The following is a 15,105-nucleotide window of genomic DNA, read 5'->3' as shown; positions in this document are numbered from 1 at the left end:
AAAAGTTTATTATGTTATAATTTTATAACACGTTATCAGCACGATATCTTTACCGCTTGGGCGTTTACGAGGTAAGTAAAATTTAAAATTTTTAAATTTATTTATGTTTATAGAACATAATTATTTTAGACATCGTGAGATTATGCCTTTTTCCGGTTTGATCGTTATAAATGGTAGGCTCTGCCTTCTTTACGATCAAATAAAAAGTTATGTCTTTTCCGGATAGATCGTTATATATGGTAGGCTATGCCTCCTTCACGATCAAATAAATGGCTATGCTTTTTCTGGATCGATCGTCATATATGGTAGGTTTTACCTTCCTAACGATCACATGAAATTTTTTTTTTTTCCGGATTGGTCGAAATATATATATGGTAGGCTCTGCCTCTTTCTCTACGATCAAATAAAAGCTATGTCTATTGAATTCTTAATGGAAGGCGATGCCTCCTGAATTCTTGTATAAAAAGGCTATAGTCCATAAATTATTATTTTGTGAATTTAGTTGTTTAATTATTTTTATTTATTTTATTCGTAATGAATAAATATATGTATTATATGAGATTTAAAGACTTTGAAATATGTCTTTAAAATCAAAAATATATTTCTCTTGTGAGAATATATGAAGCATGTGTCAATATATTTTTAGACAGTGCAAAATAATTGGAAGGTCTAGATGAGCTAGTCTCTCGACTTCCAAATGCATCAGATTCATAATAATCGATGCTTTGTGTATTCCAAAGTCTCAAAGAAACTCGTGTAGTTTCTAAAATATTTTTCTTTATAATTATTATTATATTGAAACTATAAATAAATGTAGTATTAAATATCCGACCACAATGGAAACAAGCAAATGTATGATTATATCATGCAAAAAATAAAGATGGTAAAATATTTATGATAGTAAACAGAGGTTTGCTAATTGCTATAGCATAGCATAACCGGTTAAGCCATCCCGGTAGAAAAATGCAATTAAAAATAATGTTCCAGATCCAGGATCCGTATCAGTGCCAGCAAGGGCCTGATTGAAAAAACAAAAGTGCAATATATTGAATTGCTCTTCCTTAATAAAAGAGATGTCTTTGGACCTCTTGTCACTACATCTAAAGATGTAAAACCTGTTATGTGCAAGTGGGTCTTCGTGCAAAAAAGTTGAAATCACACGATATAAAGCCCGACTTGTTACACAAGGTTTTTCTCAAAGACCTGAAGTTATGAAAAAACTATTCTCCGGTCATGAATGTAATTACATTTAGGTACCTAACGAGCCTAATGGTCTCTTATAATTTAGAAATGTACCTTATGGATGTAGTGACATCATATTTATATGGATCATTGGATAATGATATATATACATAAAAATCCTAAAAGGATTTAAAGTTCCTGAGCCATTAGACTCAAAGTCTAATAAAATATATACGGTCAAATTACAGCGATCACTTTACGGATTAAAATTAATCCTGACGCATGTGGTATAATCGCTTAAGCGATTATTTGTCAAGAAAGTATATATCTGTTAATAACGATATATACTTTTTGCTTCTTTATTTAGAAATCTCTTTCGAGACTTGTGATCATTGTTGTATATGTTGATGACCTAAATTAGAACTCAAAAGGAGTGATTAAATATCACTTAAAATTTATGTAAAGAAAGAAAAGCTTATTCAAGCATTGCATGCATTCGTCCACATTCGAGAGGTAACATTTCATTTATGTTGAATTTATTTAAATTTTTATATTATATACGGAGTTGAAGGTTATATATCTCCTCCTTAACTCTGTAGTAGGCTAAGCCTCCAAAAGCATATGATTTTTGGCCAAATCACCATTTTTATTTGATAAGCTCATTGTAATATGCTGGTTGATTTCCTCAATAATCCCCAAATTAAGTCCCAGATTCGGTCCAAGATAAATAGGCTTGAAAAACCATCATCTTGGGAGGGGTAATTACAAGTCCCACATTTTTATAAGGATCTAAGAATTAAATACATGATCCATATTGGATTTGTTATTGATCATAAAGTGGGATTCAGTTCGAGATGAATGAACTCGAAGAGTTATTATCTCGAGGGGGAGAATTAAAGGAATCCCATATCGACAATAAGTCGATAAATTTTGGTGAGTTTGACATCCCAGAGCGAAATAACTTTGGTGAAGTCATATCCTAAAATTTATCACTTTTTGAAAAAGTGGAACATCTAAAAATGATGTTCACTCTCAAAATGAGCTTTTAAGCGAATCATTCATAGCGCAAATCTAAGAGATTTCAAAACGATTCATGGTGATTTAATCTCTATGTTTTAACATGGAGCATGTAGTTTTGCATGTATTAATAATTTTATATAAGGCCAATGAGTTATAAAAAGTATTTCTCCAATGTTATATATACATGATTGGAGATCAAATATTTCTCTGAATTTTATGGGTTTGAGATATATATAAATGCTCATCTACACCGCATAAAAATTAACATCCTAAAAGGATGAAATATATAGACGCTAGAGATGAGTCTCTGCTCTATAATATTGAGCCATCTTATGAGAGATGTGCCTATTGCAAGATTTACATATCATCTTGTTGATGATAAAAGTTTTCCATTATTATGGGAGAATCATTGAATAATTAAGATCTTTGAACAAATGACTATAATAAATATGAACTTAAGAGTTCAAAGTTCAAATAGATCACTATTCATAATAAATTGCAAATCAAATGCAAAAAGCTGATGGATGAGATTTCATAAATTATTGATCATCGTATAAATACATATGAACTTAAAGTTCATAGGAAATCTCTTGTCCTAGCTAAAAATGCTCTACAAAATTATGTCTCTGGCGGATAACATATTATTGTCTATAACACGATAAAAACGTGATAGACAACTTTGGTTCCAAATATAAAGAAAATCCTTGAATATAAAAAAGAGCATGTTAATACTAAAAAGAGGATTATACTCTTAAAAGAGGAGCATATAGACTTCTAAAGAGGTTCATAGAGACTCCTAAAGAGGAGTAAAAAGACCGATTGGCATGGTTGAAAACGAAATCAGATACGATTAAGAGATCTCGATTAACCATGTCATTACGGCAAATTTGGAACCAAAGACAACATAATGTCGACAAGAAAAATGATCTAGCGCGCAAATAAAATTAATGAGGATCATAAATCTCTGCCCTGTGAGCGTAAAAAGATATATATTGGCCAATAAAAAAAGACGCAGCCAAGTCTATATTAATCTCGTATAAGAAACGAGTAAATCCTGGACACATGGTCCAAGCATCAAAAGAGTATTATGATACTTAAGACAAGACAGTGTGTCGTGCCGGATTTTGTCAAAATCACTCGATATTGAGTTGATGAATAATTGACTTGAATTGCGTCTCATGGGATGTCTGTAGGACTAATCCCTGAACGATATATGATATCATAGTTATATTCCCGGGAACTTATAAGCATGATGTTTTTGAACATCATCAAAACTCTTAAAGAGTTATTTGGAATAAAAGATCTTGGAAAGACAAAAGTGTCTCCAGATATTCCAACTAAACATCTAAAGCAACAGATGTTATATTAGTCACTCCTAACGGAAGTCGACTCTATATATTTGATCATGAAGCACTATATATAAATGCTGACGAGTATTTATATATTTTGTGAATTGTAGCTAGCATATATAAATGCTGACGAGCATTTATATATCTAGTGAATATATTGTACCTAGTAGTTGCTACTGATCTACTTGCAGGATTAATTGATCTTCTCCGACTAGACCTTGAATGAGTTCAAATGTGTCTTCCACTATCTGCAAGCCATACCAAAACTGTTGAGAATCTGTATGCCTCAGATTGATGCTTTCAACATATACAAGTAGCAAGAAATATATGCACCAGTGAAGAGCCAACAACAAGACGTTGTTACATATGTTACCCAACTCAAAGGAAGATATGTCAAAAGCGAGATGACAAGACATATTTCTCCAATATTCTTCTCATGCACTCAAGAATCTGAGAAGAAGCAAGAAGTTGATGTTCAGTACATCCGGCCAAGAAACAATGTAGCAATATCAGTTCAAAGGCGCTTCCTGCTGCAACATTAAGAAAGCATCTTCACAGATCGAAATGCATCCTTTGAAGATGATGCTTTCAGGGGGAGACATATGATGGTGAGCGTGGCTGCACTCTTTTTCCCTTATCATGGTTTTTATCCCACTGAGTTTTTCCATGACAAGGTTTTTAACGAGGCAGCAAATAACACGCAAAAGATAGACATCAAAGTGAAGGTCTATCTCTCTTCAAAAATCTTTGTCATATATTGACGAGATCAGAAGAAGCAAAAAGAATACTCGAGATGTATCATTTACGAAAGCTATGAGGAGAACAAGATTCGTCTGTTCCAGGGGAAGTTTGTGTCACTGTACTTTTTTCCTTTATCATGGTTTTTATCCTATATGGTTTTTCCATGATAAAGTTTTTAACGAGGCAGTACGCAATAATGGATAATTAAGGGGGAGTGTTGAAAAATAATGGATAATTATCCAATATTACTTACTCCCCACGTAGTTGAAATTGCTTTCTCCCCAAGTAGAAATCCTCCTATATATATGTTTCATCGTTTCATTGTAAGAGAGAGAAATAATAATAAGAGTTCTACTTTATGTTGTTTTCCTCTCCACTGGTCTGCTCCTTCTCTCTATAGTTCTCTTATTTCTTTCTATAAAATATTATCTTTCCATTATACACTTATATTCACATATAAAAGTTTATTCCGTTATAATTTTGTAACACTTTCGACGTTTCATGATTCATTTTATAATACAATATTAAATAATATAGATGAATCCATGTGAAAGCCAAATATTCATTAATTTGACGTTCGTGAATCGTGAAGTTAGTCTTTTTATGCACAAGATCTTACCAGTTACGTTACCAAACTGATACATATATAACCTACGATGCACGGAATCGCCGGTGAAGCTCCGATTCCCGCTCCGGAATCGGAATCGGAAACGGAAGCGGTCGGAATCGCTTGGAATCGCAAGGGAAGTGCGGTTCCCACAAAAAGGCGATTGGAAACGATTTAGAATCGTGCGGTTCTGTATTGGAAGCGTGATTAATTTATATCGGAATCGTAGTCAGTTTCGTCTCGTTGCGGTGGTTTTATAAAAGTAGATCCAAAGGTAGAAGACTACTAATTCTCATCCACGTGCGTTTTTTAATTTTCCATGTTTTGGGCCAATTTATGTTTGGTCAGAGAAGCCCAATTTTTGCTTCCACTCAATTATGTTTTAAACACCTAATTTTCTTTCTAACTTATTTTCTTGAATACAAAATATAACTTTTTAATTTATTTTTTAAAATCATAAGACTTTTGTTTTACCTTCTATAATAATTGTGATTCCACTTTTGTATATTGTAATTTAAATACTTCAAATTTTATATTTTAGATTAATATATTTTTGTGTCATATATTTAAGACTAATATATAATATTAAACATATGTTATATATTACATATATATAATGCTAAGTTTATAAAAACTCAAAGAATTTCTTCTTTGCTTTAAGCCTTTAACGCCTATTTTTTTAGGTTTTGAAATTTCGTTTTTAACTAATTTATTATTATATGATTATTATCATGATTATAATCTAATTTATTCTAAATGATTTTATGTTTGGTATTTTATGATATATATATATATATATATATATATATTAATACATATATGTATACGCTTCCAACACGTACCCGATTCCTAAATATTTTTAAAAACTCGCTTCTACGATTCCAAACGCTTCCGCTTCCGCGTACCCGCTTCCGATTCCATGCAGCTTAGTATATAACACAAATTATTTTTAGTGTATTAAACAATCGTTTGAATTAAGATAGCTTAGCACATTATGTTTAAAAATTCTTTTTTTAATTTTACTCTAGTTCTTATGATAATGAATATTATTTTAAGAAATTTGTTATATATGAATTGCTGCGTTTATTAAAAAGGAAAGAGAAAAAGAAAAACTTTGGTTATCGTATCTCTAAGTCTAAGCAGCTCCACCTATCTGATGAATTATGATAAACAATGAAATCATCGAACATGACAGAAATAAACGATTTTTGTCTACTTTGCCATTGTTTAGGAAATTGTTTTGAAAATGCCAATTTTTTACTAAAATTTTACGGATTTTTCATTTTCTAACACTTCAATATATATGTACTTACTATTTTTTTTTGTAAAAATACGTATTTAATATCAAATATTAAACCATATAAACAAATAAAACCGACTAAATCCAAACATAACAGATAAAACGCATGTTAAATCACATTTTTGTAATTTGGAAAAAAACAAAATTCATGAACTATTCAAAAAATTGCAAAATCTATAAATACCATTAAAATGGCAAATCCGTGATTGATTTCAGAAATAACACTTTGGTTAGTTTAATAAAAGAAAAACTAACCAAGAATAAACGATTGCATAAAACGTCCACGACGCGAGACGAAAAAAGACAATGCAAAAAATCAATAAAATAAGTTGGGTGATTTAGGTGAATAACCAAAAAAAAGAAAAATTAGTTTTTTAGAAAGAAGGTAGAGAGAGATAGGAAGAGAAAGAGAGTGAATAGGGGGGTTAGAGGTTAGTTTCTTAATTATAGTATTTTTGTTGGTTAGTTTTGCTAATTTCCCAAATAAGTTTTACATAAAATATATGAAAAAAAAATCATTAATTAGATATAAAATATTGCCTATATAGCTATATTCTATAACGACTTAACGTAACGAGTGAGACACGGCACATATACACACACAAATTGGCTATTTTTATTCGGCCCACTTTTAATTGCCCAGAACGAGTGACGATCCTATAATAATATTTGAGAAGTACATTCTAAGCATCATAACGTTGATTTTGTAAGAAATTACAATATATGCCACTAAAGAATTCTAATCACAATCATTTTATTCCATGTCACTAATATATATTAAAGGGTCAACGAGTCAAACGGGTTTAAAGATATTAAAAGATTTTGTTTATATAATTCATATAATTCAAAAAATATTTCTTCAAAAGATTACACAATTAATATAATTCGAAAATATTATATACTAATCAATTCGAAAATGTTACAAAAATAGTATAAATGTTATATACTAATCTATTATTCGAAAATGCGATCGCAAATGTTAATGAAAATGTTATATAGTAATCCATTATTCGAACATGTTATCAAAAATGTTATTGAAAATGTTAATGAAAATGATATATCATTGAAAACATTTTATATCAATCGAATTTATAAAAAATGTTATTTTGAATTATAATACTCATATAGTTCAAAAATGTTATTGAAAATATTATATACTAATCCATTATTCAAAAATGTTATTAAAAATTGAAAATGTTATATCACTGAAAAAATATTATATTCTTCGAATTTATCAAGAAACTACTATTTTCACGACTATAGTTAGCCAAAAGATATTATTCGAATTATAATTAAACAAAAGTTATTATTCGATTTAGTGCATTACTACAATTCGTAATCTTTGAGAATATTTTCAGTTTCCTTAAAATCTTTTATCATCAATTATTGATTTCGTTTGTTATATTCTGTTTCTTATAATTTAAAAACGCAAAATCAAATCCCCTGTATTAAGCAACTACAACAAACACCAGTAAAAAAGTCAACAAAATATTCGAATTTTCCTAAAATATATTTATCATTAACTATAAAATCTAAAATCTTTCAAAAATTGTTGACCACGTAAAGATTTTGTAGTTAAGGAAACAAAAATTTATTTTTGAACATAATTTTGATTTTAAAAAATATAAATCGTAATGTTTCTTGCAACTTAGGATTCCGTATATTATGGGAATCAAAGATTTTTCTTTTTCAATCATAAATTGGGTTATATATAAGGATAGTTTTTAAAATTTAATAATAAAATCACCATATTTGTTAAGATCTTAGTAGTTAAATATATTTAGATTAGTCGGCTAAACCTAAATTATGTACAAACTATATATCTCTCTATAAATAAAGGCATTTCAAGCTAACTCGGTTTGATTTAAGGTTTTGTTGTCAAAATAAAGTTAATAATATTTTTTTGGTTTTGTCACTGCAGATAAAAACTCCAGTACTTATCTACACTTATGGCATTGATGTGATGCGTAAAACATCTAAAAGGGAGATTGTGGTGATTCATGAAGACGCCTGTTTCTGTTGATGGCTAAGAGCCTAAGCCAACGATTGGAAACTGTTTAATGATCCGTTTAAAGGTAAAACCAAAGACATGTGTTTTTTATGAGAGAATTTGATACCAAAAATGTGTGAAACATAATTGTGAAAGATTCAGTGCGTTTATTTTACAGTGCAACGAATGCAACATGGTCTATGTGTGATGTATTGGTATACACGTACGTAATAGTATTGTTCTAATCCTCTTAATTGAATATTTTATTTTTCAGATGTAAAGATCTGGTCTTCAACCCGATGTAAAAGCACATGAAAAGAGCTTGACGAGAGAAAAAAGCCTTAATTCGAAATAGTATATTATTGTTTATTTACCAATTTTTCTACATAATTGTAGGAACCATACCTATTAAGAAAAAAAATTCTATATCTAAATACACATTTTAATGATGAGAGATATTTTCTTTATACTTAAATCGTTTATAGATTAATTTTTTTTGTATAAATATTGCTTCTATTGACAAGTCGATTTTTCTAATTAATTTATATAGATGAATTTGAATACCTTTTATTTTGTTTATTTTCACATGTCTTGACTTGATGGTTTGTTTCAGATCTTCATCCAAAGAGTCTCATCCAAAGAGTCTGATTCAATGAGCCTGTGTATTGGGAATCTGGAAGCAAAAAAGAAATTCAAGGTGAAACAATTTAGAAGGTTTGTGTGTTAGTTATATCTTTTTTTTCTACTTAAGGAGATATATAAAATTGAAGTCACTATGAAACATGATTATGTCACCTACTGAGAATTGAAGATTAAGATGGAAGGTTATGCTAATTTCATGCTTATATATATGAGTATTATCGTTTCTCTAATACGAAACAACACTTAAATTTATAAAGTTGTTTTCCTTTACAGGTCAACAGATCACTATAAACACAAGGAAACAAAGAGACATCATGGATCAAGGAATATTGAAGAACTCATTGACAGCGTAAGTCTTATCTTTTGATTTATAAATTTATATTGCATCTAGGTCCAGATCCTGTGAAATAACACAGTTCACATTATGTAGAAAATTTGAAAAAAAAATTAGCAGATGAATATGTAAGTAGACAATAAATATTTTCGAGTCTCAATCTAAGAACTTCCCTATAATTGCACGAAAAAGAAGCATTTGTACCTTATGATTTTTCGAGTCTCTCTATATTTGGTATCACCAAGGCAAGTATTGTCAAATGTCAAACGGTATTATGATCATCTTAGTAAGAACGATGATCTAAATTTCGGATTCGGAGGTCACATTGAATCTGCATGTCTCGATGATGTCCTTGATGTTGAAGATGACTTCTCCCCTCCCCGATTAAGCTTTCTTCTTTGGGTCTAAATGATAAATGGGCTTTTTAAGACCTCAAACTACAATATGTTTGGTTCTAAATTATGTGTTTAATGGGTTTCAATTTGAATTTAGCCTTCTTTTGTTCTTTTTTCGTTTCCAACAATTTAAAATCATTTGACTCATTCGAGATTCGACTCTTCATATATCCAACTAGATTATATGTGTGAATACTTGCAAATTTAGCACATTGATATTATATATATCTACCAATTCTGTTGCTATTTACTTTCGACCTCATAGTCAGGGTTATTACATTCGATGTCTTACATCGTATTTGTTTTTAATTTATTGTACAATGATTAAGAATAAAAACATTTTCATATTATTTTATGCAAGCATCCTATACATAACCTATAAATTAAACTCAATTTATACGAAGAAAAAAAAAACAGATTGTTTAGTAATGAACTAAATTCAATAACAATCTCATGAACCTGAATTTATAAATTGAAATCATAGTTACAACTCAACAAGTATTATGTACGCCACAATCTTTCTTATAAATAAACTATAATTAAATGATATAACAGAAAAGTGATTTAATACTTGAAATTCAAATCCGGTTTACATTCAGTCATGGTCTGACCGCTGGGTCAATCCTAGTTTCAAGATACACATAAAACTATTATCATTTTTAACATTCATAAACAGGATTAAACCTAGACCGAATACTAAACTGAATACCAAACCAATATGTATACAGATTATAAATGTTACACCAAATTAAATGTTTATAAACATAACTTCGCACGAACGGAATATGAATTACGGATAATAAGAAAGTATCAGATATTTTGGGTAGCTAAATTCAGTTCTTAATATCTCACTAATTTGGATATTATCAACTTCGGGCCGGGTAAAGGTCTATTTTGGGATGAAAGTTTCGAAAAATTCGAGTGTTTTTTTAAGATATAATTGAGAAATATATATAAAGAACATGTGGATCATTTTAACTAATTTTGTAAAACTTAAATATCCAAACAAAAAATACAAGAAATACACGTATCTCATACGAATCCTAGACCTATTCTCTTACCCGTTGAACTGAAATATAAAATTTCAAACGTGTAAATTATTTAAAAAGAAACGGTTATAAGATGGAATAATTCTGACAGATTTGGGTTGAGAAGGGTTTTCCGTTCCGAAATGGAATTTCCTACTTTTTCTCATTTTTTTTTTATATAATTGCGTTTACTGATAACAAAAACAATTCCAATACTCCTTCTCTCTAAATTGAATCGAAACCGGTATGTATGCACGTTATAAGTGCTACATCAAATTAAATCTTAACAAACATATCTTCGCACGAACGGGCGATAATTACGGTAATATGAAGGTAACATAAATTCAGGGTAGCTGAGTTCAATTATTTAACTCTCACTAATTTAGATATCTATCAATTTTGGTACGGGTAAAATTAAATACTCAAATGGAAAATACAAAAAATATAATACATGTATCCCATCCGAATCCTAGACCTATTCCCTTACCCGCTGGACTAAAATTTGAGGACCAAAATGCATGTGTTAAAATAAATTCTATAACCGCATAATAATTTCATATTCCAAAATAGAAGTATTTGTTTAATAAAAAAAGAATGGGCTGCCTATAGCGTTACACCTATACTATAGCGTTTCAACTCCTATCCACCTGTACTTTCGACCTCTGCCCAATTCACCCTATACTTGTTTTAAACTTCCTAATTCCACCTAAACTATTAAATTCTCCATAATTAACCAAAATCAAGAATTCTCTATAATTGCGATTAAAAATCGTTCAAATCGCGTTTACTGTAGACCAACCCGAGTCAGATCCGACCAACTTCGAAGACTTCTTTCACCATAAGGGTTTGACTCGTGTTCATTTGTTTTGTCGGGTCAACCTCGGATTCATATAAACACGGATCAAAATATTTTTTGATAACCCAGTATCCAGACCACACAGTGATCTGACTAGCCCACTGGGCCTAAGCCCGCGTCACAGGGATTTTTAAGCCTCCACTTAAGGGCCCCCTGATAAACTGGTGGTCTGGGGCGCCTGAGCAAGTCCGCAGGTAAATTCCCAGGTGGCCACAGGAGTGAGAGAGCGAAACTGCGTCTGGGGAGGATCGATCCCTGACCTAGACCAACAGGGCGATCCTTCCAACCAAACGAGAACCACTCGCCCACCACCATGTGGTTACGGATCAAAATATGTTTTTTTTTCCTTTCTTTTAGCAAATTATTTCGTCAGCACTTAAGGAAAGGAAGATCAAATGACTTAATGTCGACAAGGACTTAAACAACATGTCGATGTCTTTTAACAAAAAGAAAGAAAGAAAAAAAAAGTCTTTGGGGGTTAACGGGACTACGGTACAAGTGTTGTTTACGAGTGTTTGAAGATAAAATGCTTATCTTGATCATTCACCGAAAACTTCAAATAAAAGTAGTTGTGATGAAAATATTAAAATAAATACTTTGACTCACTTTCGGGTAAATGCTAAAATAAATTATTGAATACGTCATTTCGAACGTACATGTGTGGCTTTCTAATAGTGGTTGATTTTTATTTTATTTTAAGTGCATAAAACAAAAACATACATGGCTGTAAACAAACAAAAAAACAAAAAAGTACATGTTAATTTTGTTGACAAATACAAGACTATTTTTCTATATTATACACACATTTTGGATTAAACTATTAAATTATTTTAGAAGCTACAAAATGATATATACAGACATTAATAATGTTGTTATAATAATTCTAATGAAAATTTAGAAACTAAATAAAAAAAAGCATGTTAGAAAAAAAAAAACATATAGTAATTTTAATATATTTATTATAAAATACCTTTCTATAATTTTTGTTAAGTACTTTCTTCCATTAGTGAGTGTCGACATACAAAACCTTCTTTGTTTTATTATTCTGGAAGTTTTCCTATGTTTCATCCTGTTTTTTTTTTAATTATTTTTTTGATGAATATTATTTGTAAAACGGATTAATCATAGTAAAATTATGGAGAACCGCATTTTCGTCTAAAGAAAAAATCGTGTATAAAGTACAAAATAGTGTTTTAGTCCCCAAAATCTTCTGTACAAAAACAACAATACGTACACGTTCATTTCATATTTTTAAAATAAAAATCCTAAGAGAATTCAATGATACCTCATATATTAATTAAACTATTTCTTTAAGATCTTCTAAGATGTATAAATGACTAGATAAACCTTGGATGAAATACTCATATGAATCTATGCATATTGAGTATTGACATCAAGTATAGTGTGTAGATTAAAAATTGATGTACACATCACTAAAAGCTCGTTTAAAAATATGTATATTTTTCTACTAGTATGTGATTATTATATGGTGTTCAAGAATAAGTCCGTCGTGTGTTCTTTGTGGACTTGTGAAATATCAATAATTATATCGGCGAGGATTGATGGGGCCAAGTCGGCCAGTTTCAATTCTCTCTCCACCGAAAAATTGTGGTTTCCACATAATAAAAGTAATAAACGTAAGACCGAAAATCTAATGTGAACAAGAATTTTTGTCTTATAAAAGACATAACTAGACTGAAGCACAAATTATAGTTCAAACCAAACACCTCAAACACAAGAAATGGTTTCCAACATTGATCACAAGGCTATGGAAGCACTCCTCCGTGGACAAGGATGCGCTAACAGCCTCAAGATTCTCCTCGAAAACGGCGAAATAAGCTCAGTTTCAACAGAACCACTCATCAACACCATTCTCGATTCTTTCTCGCTTGCTCTGTCTTTTGTGGATTCTCCTAATCCTCCACCATACTATGAGTATTCTTCTTAAAAATTAGCAAGTCCTATGCCATGGAGATCATCTAAGGCGTAAGTTACCAGCAAAAATTTAAACTCAAATTGCATATGTTAGTTCTATGCAAAGTTTCATGAGATTTTAATTCCAAAATGAAGTGAAGTAGCACATTTTTCTATATGTTACTTTATCATATCTTCTATAACTTAATTTTGAGTTTAAATGCAAGTGTCTTCTATATTTTCGATAATTTCTATAGTGCAACATCGCAGAAAACTTTGTGGAGCACAAGGTTTAGTGAATTACAGAGATGATTCCCCGATTCCGTGTCCCAATGATGGCTTTGCCTGGAGGAAATATGGACAAAAAACCATCAAAACCTCACCGCACCAAAGGTTAGTCAATTAGGTTAACTAGAAAAACAGAGCAAATGCTCTGTTCTTACAAAAACGAAAGTGAATTCTCTTCTTTGTTCTATGAAGGACATGTAAATAGAGTAGCGGTTATTTCTTTATTTTAAACGGCGATAGATAAAAGTGCTATATTTACAGGTGTTACTATCGGTGTACCTATGCAAAAGACCAAAATTGCAATGCTACAAAGCGGGTGCAGAAGATCAAAGACAACCCTCCAGTGTACAGAACCACGTATATGGGAAAACATGTGTGTACTGCTTCTGTAGGTCATGATGATACACACAGTTCCAAAATGATCCAGTTCGACCAAGTTGTTTCTGAATTGGTTATGCCTCAGCTCACAACGATTGACCACCAAGTAATTACCATGGAGGACAAAGTCACACACTATATCATGAACCAAGAATGTGATATCGATATTAATGATTATTTGGTGGGTTATGACCAAATTTGGGTGAATGAATTTCCCCCATTTCCATCAGACGACACAATGTTTTTGGACAACATCGCTGCTTTTGATTAGAACCCTATCTAGGTTTGAACAACATATCTATCAAGCTTTTTATGTTTTCATGGTGGAGATTGATTGATTCTTCACTTCTTTTAATTTCAGGTTCATGTTTTGTAATTTAGATTCATATGCTTTAAATTTACAGTGTCTTTTTGTGTAAAGAAGTTTCATCTATCATGTACTTTTGCGTTTATTCAAAAAATAAAGAAAGGAAGAAGTAATATCTAACAAATGATTCGTTTATCACTAATACTTCAATGTTTTGGGCAAAAAAGAAGTTAAATTTTCATGAGGAAAGTAAAGCATTTTTAATTTGATTTCTGCCTATCATGCGATTACTAGTGCAGTATATTCGGTAAAATTATTTTGTAACATCATCACTTCTGTGGACAATTCCGATTGCTTGAGCAATAGCTGGAAGAACTTTATCTATGCCATTATGACCAGTTTATTCAACCGAGTGACTAATCCTGCTAAATTATCAGGAAATGGAAACTTGTCTTACATCATCAATACATGATCTTCGTGGGATGAAGAAAGAGACGAAAATAGTACAAAAAATCTATCATTTTTCAGCCGAGAACCTCTTCATTATTAAAAAGAAAACAATGGATCATTTTTATGTCATATCCTTATTTATACTCTCTCTCTCCATTTTAATAAGTTTCAAATATTTTAGTTTGTTGTTTGTTACACTAGTATATATTATGTTTTAAATATTTAGTGTAAAGTAATGTTGTATTTCCTAATTTATCTACACCACTAATATTCAACAAAATAGAAATTAAATTTAAATTTCTTATTTTGGAATGAAGTGAGTAG

General features: G+C 30.6%; 1 protein-coding gene across 1 annotated transcript; it reads left to right on the top strand.

The window, feature by feature from the left end:
- Positions 1-13,578: 13,578 nt before the first annotated feature.
- LOC9324571 (probable WRKY transcription factor 67) lies at positions 13,579-14,427 on the top strand. Its single transcript, XM_021010053.1, has 2 exons — positions 13,579-13,751; positions 13,908-14,427. The coding sequence occupies exons 1-2, from the start codon at positions 13,579-13,581 to the stop codon at positions 14,293-14,295; spliced, it is 561 nt and encodes a 186-aa protein (XP_020865712.1). The 3' UTR covers positions 14,296-14,427.
- Positions 14,428-15,105: the final 678 nt, after the last annotated feature.

This window comes from Arabidopsis lyrata (genome assembly GCF_000004255.2).
Source record: "Arabidopsis lyrata subsp. lyrata unplaced genomic scaffold ARALYscaffold_2, whole genome shotgun sequence".
NCBI classification, from domain to species: domain Eukaryota; kingdom Viridiplantae; phylum Streptophyta; class Magnoliopsida; order Brassicales; family Brassicaceae; genus Arabidopsis; species Arabidopsis lyrata.
This window is presented reverse-complemented; position numbering and strand designations above follow the sequence as displayed.